Source organism: Bidens hawaiensis, unplaced genomic scaffold (genome assembly GCF_021521415.1).
Source record: "Bidens hawaiensis isolate Kalapana, Puna unplaced genomic scaffold, B.hawaiensis_p1.1 tig00010169_1, whole genome shotgun sequence".
Classification (NCBI taxonomy): Eukaryota; Viridiplantae; Streptophyta; class Magnoliopsida; order Asterales; family Asteraceae; genus Bidens; species Bidens hawaiensis.
Genome location: NW_027491772.1, coordinates 654,864 through 678,423, shown reverse-complemented (window position 1 = coordinate 678,423; position 23,560 = coordinate 654,864). Strand labels below are relative to the sequence as shown.

At 34.3% G+C, this 23,560-nt stretch overlaps 1 protein-coding gene and 1 long non-coding RNA gene across 2 annotated transcripts; one reads left to right on the top strand and one right to left on the bottom strand.

The window, feature by feature from the left end:
* The first annotated feature begins 8,227 nt into the window (after nt 1-8,227).
* LOC143534504 (uncharacterized) lies at nt 8,228-9,572 on the top strand. Its single transcript, XR_013135563.1, has 4 exons — nt 8,228-8,309; nt 8,389-8,649; nt 8,734-9,043; nt 9,417-9,572. It is a non-coding gene; the product is annotated as an uncharacterized LOC143534504 (long non-coding RNA).
* A 12,038-nt stretch (nt 9,573-21,610) lies between these two features.
* Nucleotides 21,611-21,940, bottom strand: LOC143534520 (auxin-induced protein 15A-like). The gene has a single exon (XM_077028987.1). The coding sequence runs from the start codon at nt 21,938-21,940 to the stop codon at nt 21,611-21,613; it is 330 nt and encodes a 109-aa protein (XP_076885102.1).
* Between the last annotated feature and the right edge of the window lie 1,620 nt (nt 21,941-23,560).

Genomic DNA, 23,560 nt, shown 5'->3' with positions numbered 1-23,560 from the left:
AAGCAAACAGAAATCAGTTTGTAATCGAACAAACACATTAAAACCTAAGAAATTGATTACAAATGTAAATCGGTTACAATGTAATTCGGTTACAATTGTAACTCGATTACAATTGTAAATCGGTTACAATGTAATTCGGTTACAATTGTAACTCGATTACAATTGTAACTCGATTACATTTCAAAACTCAGAACTCGTTTACAAGACCATCTCAACTCGATTACAAATGGAAAAGCCAGAACTTGATTACAACTGAAAAGTAGAATTCGATTACAAATGAAAAGTAGAATTCGATTACAATGTAACTCGGTCACATATGCAACTCGGTTACATTGTAATCGAGTTACAATGCACAAAGAACAAACTGGATTACAATTTAATGAAAAGACTCGATTACAATTTTAATGAAATGAACTCGATTACAATCAATATCACAGACTCGATTACTTTCAAAGACAAGGAACTCGATTACTTTCAAAGACAAGGAACTCGATTACAAAACTGTAAACTCGAACACAAAGGAACTCGATTACAAACAAAAATATTGAACTCGAATACAATTTAAAGCTGAAACTCGATTACAATATTTACACAGACTCGATTACAAGTAAATATAGAAGACAGACTCGATTACAATTTGAAAGCATTGACTCGAATACAAACCAACAGACTCGAATACACTTAACACCAGATCTGGGTTTAAGAACCCTAGAACACCAAAAAGAAGAAAAACAAAGAAAAATATACAAACCAAAGCAAAAACTCAATTAACTTCACATGAAGACTTTCTGATATATCGATAATAAAAGACATTTTCAATTTTTAAGAAGAACAACATGTAGATGGCCAATTTATGATTGATAGTTGACACTATACACGGCCCAGATAACAGAAACGAAGCTTGACAGTTAAAGGCCTACCGTTGGAAAGTTATCCATGGTGAAGATGATTAAGTGTGATATGTGAGACAAGATTTGTGTGTTGATTTTGTTTTAATTTGAAAACCAGATTAGGGTTTTTAACAAAAGGGGCGGCTGTGGTTAAGGGAGAAGAGAAAGAGAGTAATTTTGTTTTAATTTGAAAACGTAAAGTGTTTACCCACCGAATCCAAGTACTTCAAATATACATAAGATATATTTTGTCGGGTCTAGACTTAACAAACTTTGCATGGAGGATCTGTTGTTAGTATAAACCCATTTTTACAAGACACTTTAAAATTTAAATACAAAGTTTCAAACAAAATTTAAAAATTTGAATAACAATTAAGATTTAAATAGGTTTAAGTAAAAAATAAAATCAAAGGTGAAACTTTTATACAGACACAAGATTTAGATAAAACTTAAACTAAGTTTAAAAAATTTACAAAATGGTAAAACAAAAATTTAAACGACGTAAACGAATTGGGATGTAAGCGAATTAGATTGTAAGCGACTTAGATTGTAAGCGAGTTACATTGTAATCGACTCAAGATAAGGAAAGTCACCAACCACTTTTCATCAACTTTCTCAAACACACCCATTTGCATGTAAATCATCAATTTTGAAGTATTCTTTCACATACACCCATACAAACACCAATCTTGAGAATCACAACACCAAAATCAACAACTTTTACACAAACTTTAACATCTTCATGAACATGAACAACTTTATTTTCTTGAAAACTTGAAGAACACAAGAACCGAAAATCAATTATTTTCTAGAAAAAATCCATCTTTTCACACACAAGACCCAAGATCTACAACTAGTCGAGCCCGAAAGCTCTTATACCAATTGTAGGTCCTGAAACCGGATCAAACAACAAAACAAACTAAATACTAGTTGTTCTTGGATCAACCTCACAACTAGTTGGCCGAAACAACTAGTTGGACCGAGATCTCGGATCTTGTGGTGGGGTTAGTGGAGCCGAAACTTGAAGGTGGGGTGAGGGGTTAGAGAGAGTTTTGGAGTTAGAGAGAATACTTGGATGAATGATGCAAGAGTTCTTTGGTGTATTCCATACACACACATTATATAGTGTGGCTATGTTATACACCATTCCATTAATAACAAGCCCAATGGGCAACAAGTACAAGAGGCCTCGGGCCCATTACATATAAACGTAAACGAACATAAACGAAAACTAAAATGATACAAATACGAAAGACTTAATTAAATAAAATCCGGCCTTACAAAGTTTTTAAGCCATAAATTATTACTGAATGTTATGTTATTTTTATTTAATGTCTAATTTTAGGTGATCCACTGCAACGCAATGGTGAAACCTATCTCGGTGAAGGCTTGGCCCGGGGTTTATCCCGGGTTCGAGTCGCGGGGTTTCCGCGCATCTGGGCGGACCGGCAGTGGCGCATCCCGATTACGGGAATTTGACCAGTACCAGGTTTGGAGAGTCTCTGTTGGTCGTTAAAAAAAAGTTATATTATATCAGTTTTAGTTATATAATATTATTACTTTATTTGAAAAGGGAGGAAAGTGGTGAATTGGTGACCATTTCTTTAATATTGTGAAAGAAAGTGGATTGGAGATGGGTATTATGTGGCGCTGACGTGCCACTGTAAGGTGATAAGTAAAATGACATCTATATATCTGATGGTCTTAGTACTAGATTTTAGTATAAGGAAGTTATTTTTCTTAAATTATAATTTATTAGTTTTATTTCTGGTTAAATAGGTTATCGATTTACAATTTATATAGTTGTGTGTATAGTCAACTCATTAAACAAAAATATCTGAGTTGAAGTCAATTTGAGGAAAAATAAAACTATCTCAAACATAGTGATTTTTTTTTCTGCATATTGAACCGTGAAAATTAGAAAAGCTTAACTTTATAAAAGTTTGTAAGATAAGAAGAATGTTTTAAGCTTTGCATCTTATGAGTGACATTTATAATCTATAAGTACATAATTTTTATTTATATGTTAAATTATATGTTTATTTTATTTTTTAGATGGATCGTGATGACTGGATGTATAGAAGAGATCGTACTGATGCAACATATATGATTGGTGTTAAAAGTTTTTTGAAGGCTGCTGAAGCTCATCGGGTTAATGTAGGAGCTCAATCGATTTTTTGTCCTTGTGCAGTCTGTAAAAATTTCCAAACACATGATATCAAAGAAATAAAGTTTCATTTGTTAAAACATGGTTTTAGGCCTCGATATACTTGTTGGTCAAAGCATGGGGAATCGCTTGATGATCGTAGCACTTCGTCAATCAATTTAGACAATGACAATATAACAAACAATGAACAGTATACCGATCACGAAAATGATACTTTCAATGATGGCAATGACAATTTTAATGACATGTATAACGACTTAGAAACTAATATTGAGGATAGTAATCAAGAAAAGCTGAGACGCCTATTTGAAGATTCAGAAAAACCATTATATAATGGTTGTAAGAAATTTTCAAAACTTAGTGTTGTGTTGAAGTGGTTTGCCTTAAAGTCAAAACACAGGTGGAGTGATAAAAGTTTCACAGATGCATTGGTGCTTTTACATGACATGCTTCCGGACGGTAACGAGTTACTGGTATCGTTATACCAAGCAAAAAAATTGACATGTCTGATGGGATTGAAAGTTAAAAGAATACATGCATGCCCAAATGATTGTATGTTGTATACAAAGGAGTTCAAAGATGATTATAAATGTTTTAATTGTGGTGCATCTAGGTATAAGCGTAAAAACGAAACGGGTGAAGTTGACGATGATGTGAAGAAAAATGGACCACCAGCTAAAATGTTGTGGTATTTCCCCCTTATACCAAGGTTGAAACGATTATTTGCAAACGAGAAAGAAGCAAAATTATTGCGATGGCATTCAGAAGACCATATAAATGATGGAAAATTAAGACATGTTACGGATTCACCTCAGTGGAGAAATATTGACTATATGTATATAGAATTTGGTAATGAGATTAGAAACATACGGTTTGGACTTAGCTAAGATGGAATCAACCCTTTTGGACAAATGAGTAATGGTCATAGTACGTGGCCGGTTCTTCTTTGCGTCTACAATCTTCCACCTTGGTTATGCATGAATAAGAAGTACATAATGATGTCGTTGTTGATTGCGGGTCCGAAATAGCCTGGTAATGACATTGATGTTTATTTGTCTCCATTGATAGATGACCTTAAAAACTATGGCGTCGAGGTGTTAATGTGTATGATTCTTATAAAAAAGAATATTTTATATTGCGTGCTATGATCTTTTGCACCATAAGTGATTTTCCAGCATATAGTAATTTGTCAGGATACAGTATGAAAGGTTTCAAAGTCTGTCCTGTTTGTGAAGATGATACAAGTTCCATCCGGTTAAAAAATTGCAGAAAAATTGTTTACATGGGGCATCAAAGATTCCTTCCGTCTGGTCACCGTTACCGAAATAAAAAAGAGAGTTTAATGGAAAAACAGAGCACGAAGAGGTAAGAAGATAATTTGATGCATTTGATCGAGTAAAAAATCTAAATGTCGTGTTGGGAAAAAGATCACGTGTTGAGAAAGGAATTTGGAAAAAAAGTCTATATTTTGGGATTTACCTTATTGAGAGCATTTACAAGTTAGACATTGTCTAGATGTTATGCATATCGAGAAAAATGTATGTGATAGCTTGATTGGCTTATTGTTAAACATTCCTGGCAAAACTAAAGATGGGATAGAGGCCCGTAGAGACATGCAAGAAATAGGAATACGTGAAGAGCTTGCTCCTGTTCCGGTGCAAAACGGTGTTAATTTGCCACCGGCGTGTTATACTATGTAAAAAAAGAAAAAAGAATGTTTTGCGAATGCTTACACGATATTAAAGTTCCTTTTAATTATTCTGCAAACATTAAAAGGTTGGTGTCATTGAAAGACAATAAACTGCTTGGTATGAAGTCTCATGATTGTCCTGTTTTGATGACGCATATGATTCCTATTGTCATCCGTGGATTGTTAGCGGATAAAATCTGGCATACAATTACAAAACTGTACTTGTTTTTTAACATGATTCATTCGAAATTCATTGATCCACAATCACTGGATAGTTTGCAAAAAGAAATTATCATGACGTTATGTGAACTTGAAATGTATTTTTCACCTTCATTTTTTGATGTGATGGTTCACCTAGTAGTTCATATCGTAGGAGAAATTAAGTCTTGTGGTCCTGTATTTCTACGGTACATGTACCCTTTTGAAAGATATATGGGTCTCTTAAAAGCTTATGTAAGAAACCATAATCGGCCTGAGGGTAGTATTGTTGAAGGATATACTTCCGAAGAGGTGACTGAATTCTGCATTGGTAATGATATCATAACATTTAAATTATAATACAATAATATATATTAGTTTTGTTGCATATAAATTATACTTGATTTATTGACACGTTATTTGGACGGTGTCAATAGTATTGGGGTTCACTCAGGTAGACTTGAAGGGAAATGAGGTGTCGGTATGGAAACAATCAACCCAACTTACAGTCTTTTACAACTTGCACATTTTGTTGTCTTAAAGCACATGACATGTATTGCTCATTACGTCCACGAGCACATGAAAACATTACGGTTGACATATCGGGGCAAGACATCATTGTGGTATGAAAACAAGCATAACGAAGAGTTTGCTAGTTGGATGAGAACCAAGGTAACGACAAATGGACAAGAAGATGTTGATATAACTGTGGAAAATTTGGGGCGGGGTCCAGATATGAGAGTAACATCTTACCAGGGGTATGACATTAACGGTTGTACGTTTTACACCAAAGATCAAGATGCAAAGAGTACAATGCAGAATAGTGGAGTTACAGTAATTGTCACATCGACCCAATTCGACAGGATGAATCATGATACAATGTTAAAAATAGCCAAAGACTCGTATTACGGTGTCATACAAGAAATATGGGAATTGGATTATTCTTCTTTCACCATACCCGTGTTCAAGTGTAAGTGGGTGGATAACCATACAAATGGTTTTACACTTGTCGACCTAATAAACCTCGTTTTAAATACCTATTTTTTAATTGTTATTTTTTACATGATAATGTTTTTATTTCTACAAATTTAGTTTTTGGGTTTAACTACGGTACCAATCGAAACCATATTGGTGCACCGCTGCAATTAGGGGTGCAAATGAGCCGAACTGCTCGCGAGCTACTCGAGATCGGCTCGTTAAAAAGCTCAATCGAGCCGAGCTTAATCAAGCCCGAGCCCGAGCTCAAGCCTAAAATAAAGCTTGTTTAATAAACGAGCCCGGGCTCGAGCTTCACTTATCGAGCTCGAGCCGGCTCGCGAGCCTTAACGAGCCTGCCATTTATATAATTTTAAAAAAAAATATATTTAATAATTATTAATTAATATATATAATGTTATGAAAAAATAAATAAAAATAACTAAATAATATATATATTATTTATACATAAAATTATAATAGAAAATAGAGCTCGAAATGAGCCGAGCTCGAGCTTTGTGTAAGTTAAACGAGCCGAGCTCGAGCCTAGTCGAGCTCGGGCTCGGCTCGGCTCGTTTGCACCCCTAGCTGCAATACGACGGGTACATGAACAAATTCAACATGCCCGGATGAACATGAGTTTAATATAAATCAAAAATCTTAAAATTATGTGTTTTATTAAGTGAAAAAAATATATTTTATAAAAAGAATAATATAAATATAAATACTAACTATAATGGGTGAAATAAAGAAGCAGGAGCTTCCAAAAAAATAAATAAAGAGGCGGTAAAATTATAATCAGAGGTGGTAAATAGCTGACCAGTTCATTATAGCAGTTTTGACTGATTCATCTTCTCCCTCACTGTTCGTTCGAGCCCTAAAAACCCACCAAAAACATATGCGATTCATCTACACTTGCTTCAGATTTAGTTGCAGATTCACCCAATTCCTCAACTTTTAACTTCAATTTCTTCTCTTCTTAAAGGTAACCAATTACACATTCGGTTATTTATGCTAGTTTTAACTTAAAATTACAATTGCTAACCTCAATTCGAGGTGAAATTTTGTTCAATATTGTTGATGGGGTTTTTCTTTTAGTCGATTCAGAAATCGTTTGAGCTGTGGATTTCGTACATCTTTGACTTTTATATTCAATTTGAAATTTGTTTCAATAGGTATGAAGTAAGGCCTGATGAAAAGTTGTTTTTATTGCTTTTATATGTTTGTAGACCCTCTTAATGCACATTGACATATAGTTCTTTTGTATGTTGTTTTCTAGCTTCCATTGTTTTTTATATATAGATTTTGTTCTGACGGGTGATATCCATTGTTAAACATGTGTTTTTCTAATTTTATACTTAATTTGTAGAAATCAATATTTAAATCATATATTTTATTACGGAGATATATAACTCAAAGTTAATCTATGTGATTTTAAGGAAATATGTCTGAGGAGGAAACTACATTTACGCGTAAATGAAAACCAGGAGAACGCGGTGTCGCTAAGTGTCTAAAGAAACTGAGTGAGGATGAAATGGTTGTTGAATTTAATAAAATCATATACTGATTGGACCAACCGCAAATTACTTTGATTCAGAGCTTGGAGTGTCATCTAAAAAACGTTTGTCGTATTGGATTCCAAACGACAAAATTACAAAGGAAGAATGGAGAAAGTTTTGGTTGGAAATTAAGGTAATCTGTTTTATTTTTTGTATTTTTTGTAACTTTTTAGAGATATGAAATAAGCGTTAATTAATTTATATGTTTACCTGTTGTTTGTTAAATAATTAGGTTGCTTGGCATATTCCAAACGATAATGCAGAGAAAGTTACAATTAGAAGAGCCAGAAATATGCGTACCGGTTATTTTAGTAAGATTTTAATGAATGGAAAAATGATAAAAAAAATCCTATTCTAAAGTATAATTATCTCGATGAAACAAAGTGGAATGACTTTCTTTAGTTAAGGTTAACCGAATAAGCTAAGTATATTGTGTATTATATATATTATTATTGTAATAGTGTCGAAAATATTAATATGATAGTTTGCTGATTAATATGGAACTTATGGTAATGGGCAATCTGATCCATTAATTGAAACTCTTGGACCTGAGCATGGGGCGAACACGGGCAGTTTCATATTGTATAGGTAATGACATTATATAAATATAAGTTTTTTTTTGTAAGTATTTGTATATATATTATGTAATATTTGATGTTGAGTTTATACGGAAATCACAAGTTCAAGGAGGGTATTTTAAAGATTGTAGGGAAAGGGTGGACAAGACCCTAGAGGTGAACATGAGCCGGAAGAGACAAAGTGTGCGCGAAAGCTCAACTCTTGATGGCTCTGATCCGGGTGGCTCACATATTGTATATTCGGATATCGAGGTATTATACAAGTCATATAATTTAAAGCTTATAGATATATAAATAGATTTATTTATCAAAGCGTTATATGGCTTTGCAGAATATATATCAATGTGAATTGCTATGGTCGTTTGATTCAAGGAGTGATCAATCAACTCTAGCCAATGACCACGCATATCCTACACGTGATAGATATGTAGATGATATTCTCATGCATGAACATTGCGTGAAGGTACACGTTGATTATGTCCATAAAAAATATTTGTACATTCCTATCCCTCACGAGTCTGTCAAGGAAGGATTATCAATCATGGAGCACACAGTAAATAAGTTTATTCAATGGCCACGAAAGGCGATAAAGGTATACTTGGTTGATAAATTAACTCTATATTAGTCTATCTTTTTATTATTAGTATTCATTATAATATTTTTTTGTTACTTGCAGATTTTAAATGTCTCTACTCACAGTGCATCTAGTCAATTTCAAACCTCACTCCAAACACGCACTTGTGATATTGAAACGAGTGTTCAAGGCTACAGACCAGAGGTGGTTTATATACTTTAGTTTGTTTGTTTTATTACTTTATATTATAACAAATTATTTATTGTTTTAGATGCCAAGTTCGTCCGAAGTTCATAATGGTACTTTTGTGGTCGATACTGCTTTTCTCGACAATATAGATAATGTGGCTTCTCTCGACTCCAATTTTGATCCATTTGAACAGCTTCAAAATCAGCCTGTTCAACAACAAACGGTAATTAATTTGTTTGTTCTACTTCTTTTTATATGCCTACCTAGATAGATAAGCTGATCCTCATTTTCTGCATAGAGTTGATTCATATAGAAACATATTAAATTAAGAAAGTAATAATACTTAAAATAACATGTGCTGAACACTAACTAAGAACACAAAAAAATCATCTTGTATAAAATTTGGGGACAAAAACGAGGCTGAAGTATGTGTGATTATGCTGATTAGTTAGGCTGTTAGCTCATTACTTCAGTTGCCATTCTTTATTATAAAATAATTAATTTTGATTTCATTTAATAACAAATTATATGCTGTCCTAAAATGTATAAAATAATTAATTTTGATTTCATATAATAATAAATTATATGCTGTTTAGATAAAAACTGCCGGAATGAAGTCGGTTCAAAAGCCTCAAAGCCGACAACAAAAGGCGAAGCAAAATAAGGCTAAAGGTAAAGTGAACCAAGTTGTAGCTAAACCTACATATAAAGATTTACAGTCCAAAGGAGTAAAGATAGGTTTGGAGAAAATTAAAGAATTTCAACCGATGCGCCTTCTTTAATGCGAATACGATCACAGGTGATTGGTGCCGTTCAAATCGCGCGGAAGTTGAAGGACATATCTCCCGTCTATGTAGCTTTCATGAAGATAAAGAATACTTCTTTGCACCATATTTAGACGGGTATTATATTTATATATTTTTTTACTTATTAGTCTATTTTATTTAATTTTTCTTTATTTTATATGTACTTAATTATTCTCTAAGTTTTTTTTTTTAGCAATCATTGGTCCCTATTCGTTATTATCCCCAAAAAGTCATGAGTATATATTTTAGATTCTCTAAAGATAGCGGGAAGAAAGGATCAATCTAAATATCTTCTTTCGGAAGTAATTCAGTCTGCTCTTAGTGAAGTCAACTATACATGGACAATGGTTCCGGTATGATTTATATTTCTTAGTTGATTTATTTTTTTAAGTTTTAAATAATTAATTGTTAATTTATTGTAGTGTCAACAACAACCATCCAATTGGGAATGTGGTTTCATGGTGCTCAAATACATGTTTGATTTCGTGCATACTTATCAAAACAAATTTTCTGACCTTGTAAGTGTTTTATATTTTATAACTATTTGATTTTCTTAAATGCTAACTTAATCTATTTTATTTCTTGTTAAGATGGTGCACGACATGACATTTATTACCGAAACAGAGATCAACAACTTACTTGAGAACTTGATGCCGGGCTTTTTTATGAAGTTTGGTATGAAGTATTTGTAGTTTAGATTTGTATTTTGTTTAATAGATTGACGGTTTTGGATTTAATGCATTTTGGTCTTGCTATATTTTGAAGTTTATATTGTAAAATTATGGATTTAATGCATTTTGGTTAATTGTGTTATTTTGGTGGATAATATTGGGCGGTCTAAATAGATTTGGGAGGTTAAAATCTGGATTTGGCGCCATAATAACAAATTATAAATGCTCATTTGACGCGGTTTGCGAGTGGTTAAAAATATTTTTTGAAAAGGTGAGTTGTTTATTCGCCGCGGTTAGGAGGTATTTGACACGGTTTAAAAGGGTGGCTAAAATTATTCTTTGGAAATTAGAGTGGAGCATTTGATGCGGTTTTTGAAGTATTTGATGCGGTTTCTTTGGAAATTAGAGTGGAGCATTTGACGCGGTTTTTGAAGCATTTGATGCGGTTTCTAAAACCGCGTCTAAAGTAAGTATAGCTTTTGAGGCCCTAATTTTTGACGCGGTTAAAACCGCATCTAAAGCTCATTTTCACCGCATCAAAACCTTGTTTCTCTACTAGTGCACAGTCCATTTCATCAACTTTGGAGGCTTAGAAATGGCACCAGCCTCCTTCTCAAACATTAAATATTGCACGGATTCAGCACTTGTAGGAATAAGAAATGCCATGTATCAATAACACTTGAATAAACCCCTGCTAAAAAGCCAAGTATAATGTATTCTAATGTAAAATTGTATTCTAGTGTAACAAAGTTTCAATTAGAATACAATTGACTTAGAATAAAAAGGACAGCCAAAAGATTTTATTTGAGTAAAAAATTTTCCTAAGTTAGATGTATTCTAAATGGAAGGAAATAGAATATAAATGACTTAGAATATTTTAGATTACAAATTGTAATTGAATGAGATGAAAGTAATTGAGTGAAAAATTTCCTTAGTTAAATGTATTCTAAATAGAAGAAATTAGAATACAAATGCCTTAGAATATTTTAGATTACAAATTGTAATTGAATGAGGCAATGTAAGCGAGTATTAGATTGTAAGCGAATGAGACAATGTAAGCGAGTTTGAGATTGTAAGCGAATGAAAGAAAGTAATCGAGTCTGATGTTGTAAGCGAGTGGGTAATGTAAGCGAGTAAACAATGTAATCGATTGTAATGATTGTAAGCGACCAAGACAGATGTATGCGAGTGTGAGAGTGTAAGCGAAGGAGGGAATGTAAGCGAGTGAGTGTATGCTAAGGAGCGAATGTAAGTGAGTGAGTGTAAGCGATTGGCAAGATGTATGCGAGTGTGAGAGTGTAAGCGAAAGTGGGAATGTAAGCGATTGGAGTGATTGTACGCGAGAATGACAAAAGTAATCGAACCAATAATTGTATTTGAGAATTTCAAACAAAAAGGGTAATTCACCAACTCACTTTCAGGTCACCTTTCTCAAACATATCCATTAGCCTGAAATACACATCTTTTGTGATAAACTTTCACAAACACCAACACATGCACTATTCTAACACCACACTTGAAGATTCAAACACCAAATACACTAACTTTTCAACCAAACTTTATCATTTTTAACATGAACACACTTATTTTCTTTGAAACTTTGAAAAATTTATGAACCCGAAACCCACTTATTTTCTTCAAAAACCGTCTTTTCACACACAAGACCAAAATCCAAGGTTGTGACCCAAGATTTACAACTAGTAGAGCCTGAAAGCTCTGATACCAATTGTAGGTCCCGTGACCGGATCTAACAACCCAACAAACTAAGTACTAGTCGTTCTTGGATCAACCTCACAACTAGTTGGCGGAAACAACTAACTAGACCGAGATCTCGGATCTTGTGGTGGTGTAGGGGAGGCCGAAAACTAGAAGAGGGTGAGGGAAGTTGAGATAGTTTGTAAGTCTTAGATAATAATAATGCAAGGGGTTGTCTTGGTGTATGCCATACACACACAATATATTGTGTGTGTATTGTCATACACCCATTTCATTAACAAATGCCCAATAGGCTTCAAGTACATCAAGGCCTCGACCCAATACATACAAACGTAAATGGACATAAACGTAAACTAATATGAGTTACAAATATGAAAGACTTAATAACAAAACCGAGCCTTACAATCTTGAATCCAGGTACAAGAAGTTCGACGATCATAGAAGCAGACATGTTGAATTTCTTTGAAATAAAGACTTAATTAGTTGTATAATTAGGTTTAGAATAACGGCTGTGATTGAAAATTATCAATGACTAGCTATGAACCGTAATGCCAATAGTGACAAATGGAATACGGATTTTGCGATCGCATGCTGATTAATGTACATAACCCACACAAATTGTTTGTCGTTTTTAACCATGTATTGCGTTTTTCGTAAAACATTTGTATAGCGGGTGAAGCATTCCAGCTAACCACGTATTTCTAATTTGAACTTAGGGGAGTCAAGCCTAAACTCCAACTCAATTGAATTCCACATCGTTTTTGATGCACCAATGAATCGTTGTGGTTGGTGAACCAAACACAACGAATGAAACGTAATTGATGTCAATTGCATGACTAACATGTGTATTGATCCTTTAGCGCGTGATTCTTTCTTTGTTTAAATCCTTTTTTCTATAAACAGATTCTTAAGTAATCATATACACTTCTATCGCTTTTTGTATATAAATTTGGTTAAAATTCAGCCTACAAAAATTAAAGAACGTGAAATACAAATATTGTTGGTCCACTTTATGCTTAAGAAGTATTTTGATTTCACCGTGATACGTTAAGGTATAGTTACGCATAGTACTTGTGTGGTCCTCTGTTAATCCAACATATTACATACTCCATCATACCTCGGGCATAGTTTGTGTTCATTAGTATCACCCCGAATTGACTCCGACCCCAATGATTGATCAAAACATTTTGAACTTCATAGACTTTTTGCAAACTTTTCTTTCAAACAATATGTAAAGGTTGAACCATGGACTTACTAGCCTTGTTGACTTATGTCTTCATATAAAGTGTTTAGGACTTACTTGTTTGCCCCACGTTACGTGGTTCTAATATACCCCTTTTTGTTTGATAAAATTATCAACATTTTTGTTGTTGATTTTTGAATACTTTTTGAGTATTTTGCAGTATTTCTGCTCTTTCAATATTTTTTTAACATTTTTCAATATGTGAAGCTAAAGCAAGAAATAATTTTCACTGTGACCAATCACTACTGAACTCGTGCATGACTGACTATTTGGAATTTTGCCTTCATTAATATGACTTATATAGAGTCGACAACCGCTTCATAAGAGTGTAACCACTAGCAATCAATGGTAGATATTCAAGTTTATATCACTATGATACTTACTCATTTGTTAAGATTATCTACACATCAAGCAACGATCTTGTTGGCTTTTGATCTACTATTTCCATGTGCTAGGTTCACCTAAGACATTTTTCTATCATTTTCCAAAGGTCGGATCGATTTCTCAAAATGTTTTGATCGACTCCCTCTGAACAGGAGCTCCCTCTAAACAAGAGAATATACTTTTGAAACTTTTTCTGATTTTCTTAGCAAAATAGTATTACAAAAAAAATAAAAAATATTTTTGGCAAGTCAAATGACTTAATTTTCTTTTTACTTAAAGCAAAAGTAAAATCTTTTTGGAGAGTTAACATTAACTCATTTTCTCCCTCTAAAATTGTGACATATTTAAAAAATATATACAAATTTTATATACAAAAAGATAGATATGTTGTTTTAATCAAAATAGAACAATGGCTTTAGTGAAAAGGTCAACAAAGCTGTTGTCAGATGGACTATCCTAAACATGCATTATCACATTATATAACAAGGTTGAAGAGATTCAAACCGAAGCCAATTGAGAAACACTCGATAAGTTGATGTTGATCCATTTGAACAAGGTTGGCATTGTCGAAGCACAAAGTATGAAACATTTCCCTTTCCTTGTAGTTCTCCCATGCCGCTTATGAAAGACTCGAATCTGCCATCGAATGGTTTAGTTTTCACTTGACTGTCTACGGTTCCATTGTCTGTGCTCGGGGTAGAAGTTTTGTATAAATGTATCGCTATGTTATTAAGTATTTTGATTTAAGTTCTTTTGTTTCTAAGAGGTGGAATTGGTGCATTTTGTGACCGTCGCTATGCAATTCCGACTAATTGGGGAGAAGTTGTGGAGGGAGCCAACTTCGTCATTAGTGAAGTTAGAACAACTTCACGTGTTGGTGAAGTTAGGAAAAACTTCACGTGTTGGTGAAGTTAGGAACAACTTCACCTGTTGGTACATGGTGAAGTTAAGAACAACTTCACCTTGAGGCCCAAGCCCAAGCCCGCGAAGATATTTATCCATATATGTGTGTGTTATGTTTAGGGTTAATGTTGTTGATAAGAAAAAGAGAGAGTGAGAGCAGAAAAGTTAACTAGAGAAAACAGACAGGGAGAATCTCATGGGCAGACCCGAGGTAGAGCTCACCTCAGGTCGGCCGTAACAATGTTTTCTCTTTCGGTATGTAATGTGTTTTGATTAATATATAAAGCGGTCTGCAGATCTGGTTATTTTATTCGTGTGTTTGTTTGTGTGTTATCGTGTTCTTCGTCTCCAACATCATAAACGAGTCTAGGAGGATTCCGCACTCCTAGACATCTTCGATTGTGGGTCATACTCTCAAATAGATCGTCTCAGCTAATAAAAGTAGCAATTAATGGTCGCAATAACTGATTTTAATAGATCATCTCTCAAATACTCTCAAGTAACTGATTGTGGGTCATACTCTCAAATACTCTCAAATAGATCGTCTAATCACCACCATAAACCATCCCCACTGGTACCAGTCTAACACCTGATTGTGGCATCAAACCCGACCCGAGACACCGCTACGTACGGTCCACTGTTAGACCCAAAACCTGGCCCGAATTGTTCTTCGGTCTCTTACCGTAAACCGAGCGTCCCAGGACCGTTAGCGGTTTTTAATCTAAAGAAACAACTAGGAACGTGAAGTTGACGGGCCGAGCATTTGGAAGTAGGAACTAGCTCAAGTCTTCTTGTTTCATTATCCTAAACGAACCCGAATTTTGAGCATTGTGAGCTAATCTATTTTAAAACTATCTTTTCATGTTTATAAAGAGCGTTTATGCTAGCTCTAACACCCAACAATCAAAATGCTAACTAATGTGTTTAATGATGCTAAAACTTAGGCTTAAACGTGATAAGTATGAGTTTGGTTAAGATTTGAAAGGGTTATAAAAATATTATCTAAAAACATGTAAATGGTGATTATGTACAAGATTATTGTAAAAGATGGTGTTTACATGTTTGTTAAAAATATTTTCTTCATACAAAATAAAGATTATGAAAGATGAGCTTAAATTATGATTACAAATTCTAAAGAAAAAATATCATATAATCTCATGTGTTAAAAAGTTGGAGTTTGTACAAAAATAAATTATATCCAGGTTATATTTTATTAGAAAGATGGAAAAATAAACTTATATACAAGTATTTAGATTTGAATATATAAAGATAAACGAGTACACGCGGTTTACAATTGAAGAATAAACACGTACCGTTAAAAGTCCAAAAGCATTTTATAGAAATAAATAGAAATGGATTTTTATAAGTGTTTTTGTTAAAAATGCTTGTGGTGATTTTAAATAATAAAAAAAAACTATACGTAATCTATCATTGAAGACGACAAACATTTTTGACAAAGAAAGGAAGAAACGAATTTAACGAAATACACGTGGAATGTCGAAAATGATAGTTGTGTCAAGGCGGTGATTTGAACATAAAGATATAATTTGAATATATATACATATGACGTAAAAATAATAATTTTTACAAGTTAAACGATCAAAAAGGCATATAAAGTCAGTTGGGAGATTTCGAACGAATATATATATATATATTGTGCTTTACCACAAGTATTAATGTAACTTAACAAAATGTCACTTAAAAATAAATATAATTTTTTTTATATTTATTATCGGACCAAGCGAATCGTTTATGTCTAATTGAAAGCGACACTAATAAGAATTATATTCTTATTATGTATTTAATTATGTATAAATTTATTATATATATTTGTTATGCAACCGAAAAAGTATTGTTAGTTAAATGGCACGAATTTGTCACAAATATTACGAGGCGGATACACTACAGGTATATTCTTTATATTTATATAGATATATAAATATGTATCTTTAAATATAGACACAAAAACTTATACCAAGGGGTCATCCAATACTAACGTGTGAAACATTATTTATAAAATAAACGTAACGATCGGTTGGGTAAAGCAACCGACACAATAAATGAAACGATCCGTTGGTGAAAGCAACCGACACCTTAAATGAAACGAAACGATCGATTGGTGAAAGCAACCGACACAATACATGAAACGCCTGGTTGGTGAAAACAACCGGCACGAACAACTAAACTACTAGTTGGGTGAAAACGACTAGCATAAACCGACTTGCGAGTCGATAAAGAACTAACTGACCTTACGCGTTTAGGACGTGTGAAGGCGGCGAACTGTTAATCCGAAATTGCTAGCGAAACAACCACCAAACTCACGAGGTGAGTTTCACTACCCCATTTTTTACGGTTTTACTGTTTTATTTATTCGGGGTGGAAAACATACGCAACTTCTTTTATATACGATAATTAGAAACAAAACACACAATCCTTATGCGAACATGAGTTGAACTATGTAGTGCTATAAGTCCCTTGCTTGCATACTATAACCATTAGCTAACGGAGTTAGCCATAGGAATATACGAATAGTACTATTGACGTTGACATTTCCCCCTACTGTTAGGTTAGTCGCGCTAACCTCCGATATTGCATCGAAACAGGGTGCGTATATTCCATCTGTGAGATTTGAACAGGGCAAACAGTTATAAGTCGTGGTTTGGTTATAGGCTCAGGGTTCGTCATATTAATTCATAGAATTAGCTAGTCTACGGAGGATCATCGTATTTGTTTCAACAGATTATCGTATACTTGTTTACGAACCGATTCAACGATTTATGAATAACGTATTTTCATACGAGTATCAAAACCAGTGAACTCACCAACCATTGTGTTGACTTTTTAAAACGTATGTTTTTCATGGAATTAACAAGCACGTAAGGAATCATAATTAGGATACCTTTTGGAAGGGTTTGCTTGTATAACCCTATTGATATTTAGGGTTATATACGAGAAATCCCAATTTTGTCTCAAACTTATTTTGTTCAAAATCATGTTATGGTTTGTAAACACTTTTAAAACTAATGGTATCCTAATGCTACTATGTTGGCGATAATCATATACTTACGGTATACATGATGTCACGCGCCCGCACTTACGTTTTGGCGGGGTGTGACAAGTCAATCCTGAACTCCAACTCAATCGAATTCCACCTCGTTTGTGATGCACCAATGAATCGTTGTGGTTGGGGAACAAGACACAACGAATGAAACTGTAATTGATGTCAATTGCATGACTAATATGTGTATTGATCCTTTACCGCTTGACTCTTTCCCTTTGTTTAAATCTTTTTTTCTATAAACTGATCCTTAAGTAATCATTTACACTTCTATCGCTTTTTGTATATACATTTGGTTAAAATTCAGCCTACAAAAATTAAAGAACGTGAAATACGTATTTCATCCAAATGGTCATTGCTTATAGCATAAGTTATATGTAGTTCGATAAACTTGAGGTTTCTTCAAATTTGAATCTCACAAAAAATTGTTACGAATGTCTATTAACAAATATGTGTAAGATACTAGCTGATATTCTCTACAAAAATGTTATATGATAAATAAAGTATCACAAGGCACCAAAACGTGATGCTAGATCAGCAAATACGTCTTCACTACATGTAATGGTGAGCCCGCCCATTGGATGGTCGTACTCATACTGTTCCTCCGCCAGTTGCAGTAGTTCTTGAAATTCTGGCCTGCTTAGGAGAGAAACACGAACCAGAAATCTTCTTTTCTCTTCTTCGCCGACATAAACTGCAAAATATCCTTTCGGAATGTCCATGGGTGTTGCTGCACTCCTTCCATTCGAGAATGATCGTCTCAGAATCTGTTTTGCTTGTGTAATCCGTGGCATAAAGATGGCCATTTCTCTCAAAAGGTTTAGTAGTGTTTCTACAGGAAGGACGTTGATGGAGAAAAATGACTTGGTAAAAGACTTTTTGGAGTATGGAAGTTGTGGTTGATTTGCTTTGAAATACTGAATGGCTTAAATAGCCAGCTGGTTGCACAAGATAGTTGACATTACCACATGATTGGAAAGAAGCTTCACATGGAGTTGTCTCCCTTTATCGAAAAGACCCAAAATAATTTGAATGGCATTGATTAACCCGAACTACATGTTACAATATATATCCAACCGGAAATCCCTTATGACCCCTGTCTGATGTTAGATGCCAAATCTTTAATACCTAGGACATTCCGCAATATAACCAAATAACCTATAATGAGTTTTTTGTATGGTTCAAATGTGACCTGTTTAAGGCATAGATTTCTCATTTGGCAAACCAGTCGTAGCAATTTGTTAAAACTCAGCTGACATGGTTACAACATAACGGACCCATTGACCTTAATTACAAGTATATATTAGGAGTATCTACGTTATTAGGATAAGAGTAGATGATTAAGAGATAGTTCTGTTAAATTTCAGCACAATAACCTCTGACTATAGAAATCGGCATCATAAATATATATATATATATATATATATATATATATATATTCTATAGTGACTGTTTTATCCGCTTATGATTCGTGTCTCCATAGACCTAGAAAGAATCTTTCGGTACCTTTAACGAGTAACACATACACTCATGAGTCCAGTTACAAGAACTTTGACCATCATAGAAGCAGACATGTTGAATTCCTTTGAGATAAAAACTTATTTAGTTGTATAATTAGGTTTAGAGTACGGCTGTGATTGAAAATTATCAATGACTAGCTATCACCGTAATGTGAATAGTGACAAATGGTATACGGCTTTTGCGATCGCAGGCTAATTAATGTACATAACCCACACAAATTGTTTGTCGTTTTTAACCATGTATTGTGTTTTACGTAAAACATTTGTATAGCGGGTGAAGCGTTCCAGCTAACCAAGTATTTCTAATTTGAACTTAGGGGAGTCAAGCCTGAACTTCAACTCAATCGAATACCACCTCGTTTGTGATGCTCCAATGAATCGTTGTGGTTGGGGAACAAGACACAACGAATGAAACTGTAATTGATGTCAATTGCATGACTAATATGTGTATTGATCCTTTACCGCTTGACACTTTCCCTTTGTTTCAATCATTTTTATCTACAAATTAATACTTAATTAATCATTTACACTTCTTTCGCTTTTTGTATATACATTTGGTTAAAGTTCAGCCTACAAAAATTAAAGAACGTGAAATACGTATTTCATCCAAATGGTCATTGCTTATAGCATAAGTTATATGTAGTTCAATAACTTGAGGTTGCTCAAATTTGATTTTCACAAAAATTGTTACCAATGTCTATTTACAAATATGTGTAAGATCCTAGCTGATGTTCTTTACAAAAATATTATATGATAAATAAAGTATCACAAGGCACCAAAACGTGATGCTAGATCAGCAAATACGCCTTCACTACATGGAATGGTGAGCCCACCCATTGGATGGTCGTACTCATACTGTTCCTCCGCCAGTTGCAGTAGTTCTTGAAATTCTGGCCTGCTTAGGAGTGATACGCGAACCAGAAATCTTCTTTTCTCTTCTTAACAACATAAACAGCAAAATATCCTTTCGGAATGTCCACGGGTGTTGCTGCACTCCTCCCATTCGAGAATGATCGTCTCAGAATCTGTTTTGCTTGTGTAATCCGTGGCATAAAGATGGCCATTTCTCTCAAAAGGTTTAGTAGTGTTTCTACAAGAAGTACGTTGATGGAGAAAAATGACTCGGTAAAAGACTTTTTGGAGTATGGAAGTTGTGGTTGATTTGCTTTGAAATACTGAATGGCTTAAATAGCCAGCTGGTTGCACAAGATAGTAGACATTACCACATGATTGGAAAGAAACTTCACATAGAATTGTCTCTCTTTATCGAAAAGACCCAAAATAATTTGAATGGCATTTATGAACCCGAACGACCTGTTACAATATATATCCAACTGGAAATCCCTTATGGCCCCTGTCTGATGTTAGATGCCTAACCTTTAATACGTAGGACATTCCGCATTATAACCAAATAACCAATAATGAATTTTTTGTGTGGTTCATATATGACCTGTTTAAGGCATAGATTTCTCATTTTGGCAAACCTGTCGTAGCAATTTGAAAAAACTCAGCTGACATGGTTACAACATAACGGACCCATTGACCTTAATTACAAATATATTAGGAGTATCTACGTTATTAGGATAAGAGTAGATGATTAAGAGATATTTCTGTTAAATTTCAGTACAATAACCTCTCACTATAGAAATCGGCAACATAAAAATATATATATATATTCTATAGTGACTGTTTTATCCGCTTATGATTCGTGTCTCCATAGACCTAGAAAGAATCTTTCTTTTGGTACCTTTAACGAGTAACACATACACTCGTGAGTCCAGGTACAAGAACTTTGACCATCATAAAAGATGACATGTTGAATTCCTTTGAGATAAAAACTTATTTAGTTGTATAATAAGGTTTAGAGTACGGCTGTGATTGAAAATTATCAATGACTAGCTATGACCGTAACGCCAATAGTGACAAATGGTATACGGCTTTTGTGATCGCAGGCTAATTAATGTACATAACCCACACAAATTGTTTGTCGTTTTTAACCATGTATTGCGTTTTACGTAAAATATTTGTACAGCTGGTGAAGCATTCCAGCTAACCACGTATTTCAACTTTGAACTTAGGGGAGTCAAGCCTGAACTCCAACTCAATCGAATTCCACCTTGTTTGTGATGCACCAATGAATCGTTTTGGTTGGCGAACAAAACACAACGAATGAAACTGTAATTGATGTCAATTGCATGACTAATGTGTTGATCCTTTACCGCGTGACTCTTTTCCTTTGTTTCAATCTTTTTTTTTCTATAAACAGATTCTTAAGTAATCAAATACACTTCTTTCGCCTTTTGTATATACATTTGGTTAGCCTACAAAAAATTAAAGAACGTGAAATAAGTATTTCATCCAAATGGTCATTGCTTGTTGCATAAGTTATATGTAGTTCAATAACTTGAGGTTGCTCCAAATTTGAATATCACAAAAAATTGTTATGAATCTCTATTTACAAATATGTGTAAGATCCTAGCTGATGTTCTTTACAAAAATATTATATGATAAATAAAGTACCACAAGGCACCAAAACGTGATGCTAGATCAGTAAATACGTCTTCACTACATGGAATGGTGAGCCCACCCATTGGATGGTCGTACTCATACTGTTCCTCCGCCAGTTGTAGTAGTTCTTGAAATTCTGGCCTGCTTAGGAGTGATACGCGAACCAGAAATCTTCTTTTCTCTTCTTCGCCGACATATACAGCAAAATATCCTTTCGGAATGTCCACGGGTGTTGCTGCACTCCTCCCATTCGAGAATGATCGTCTCAGAATCTGTTTTGCTTGTGTAATCCGTGGCATAAAGATGGCCATTTCTCTCAAAAGGTTTAGTAGTTGCACAAGATAGCAGACATTACCACATGATTGGAAAGAAGCTTCACATGGAATTGTCTCTCTTTATCGAAAAGACCCAAAATAATTTGAATGTCATTTATGAACCCGAACGACCTGTTACAATATATATCCAACAGGAAATCCCTTATGGCACCTGTCAACAACCCAACTCAAATCATCACGTGCAATGTTTACCCTATCATAATCACAACAAATATAAAACTCTTCGGTGGTAGTGTTAGTTTCAGAAGTACCTTCATCACCGTCATCTTTCTTGTAGTTATTCTTTTTATTTTTGTAATTAGCCTTTTTGTTCTCCTTTTTCAGTTGCCTGGAATATTTTATTGTGTACCCTTTTCTACCACAATGATGACACTCATATTCTTCAAACTTCCCTTTGGACTTACTACGGTGCTTTGCTCTATTACTCGGACCTCTACTATGGCTTCTCCCCCTGCTTTCGGTAACCAAGGCATCTGACTGTGAAATGGAACCTTGTGACATTCTTCTCATTTCTTCATTTATAATATTACCTTTAGCCAATTCCATAGTAATAATACCGTTAGCTGCGGAGTTGGACAACGATGTCCTAAAAGCCTCCCAATAATCCGGTAACGTACCAAGAAGCCATAAACCTTGTATCTCGTCTTCAAATTAATATCCATACCTGCAAGAAGATTAATAACACCCTGAAAAACATTCAAATGATCAGTAACAGGGTTCCATCACGGTATTTCAAGTTAATCAACTGTTTAATCAAGATCAACTTATTGTCCCCGGTCTTTCGAGCATACAACTCTTCAAGCTTGGTCCATAGAGTACGAGCATGACTCTCCCCACTAATATGGTTCAAAACATTATCATCAACCCATTGCCGAATATACCCGCAAACCTTCTGATGCAAAATATTCCATTCTTCATCAATTTTATTTTCAGGTTTGTCGGTACTAAAAACAGACAAATAATAATCCTTCACATAAAGAAGGTCTTCCATCTTGCCTTTCCAAACATGATAATTGAAACCATTCAAACTCACCATCCTACCCGTATTAGCTTCCATCGTTCAAACAAATCTTAACCCAAGAACAAGAGATGAAGCTTTGACACCAATCTGTTGGGAAAAACGACCACCTAGCCACGAACGTTAAAAAATTCGGAATTAATCTTCGTTTGGCTAAACTATTTCCCGAATGAACCAATGAGGATTCAAAAAAATAGGGTAATTAAAAGTAAAAGTGACACAGTAAATTTTAGCGTGGAAAACCTCTCAAGGCGAGAGTAAAAACCACAGGACTACTAGAGCCGCTTCAAATCCACTATCACCAATAATGAGCAATACAAAAGTTCTTCTCTAGGTAAAACTAGAGGCATACAAAAACATCATATACTTGGTACAAACAATCTTCAAGTATACGGAATCAAACTACAAAAGAGTAACGAGTAAGAGGTATCACCAATGAGAGAATGAATCAATCTCTGGCACGTCTCTTATCTTCACAAAACACCAAAACCTTGGAGCACACAAAAAATTTTCTTCGTTATTTGCTGATGTCGACCAAACAGGAAGAAAAACCCCAAGTTTCTTGTTATATGTTTTTC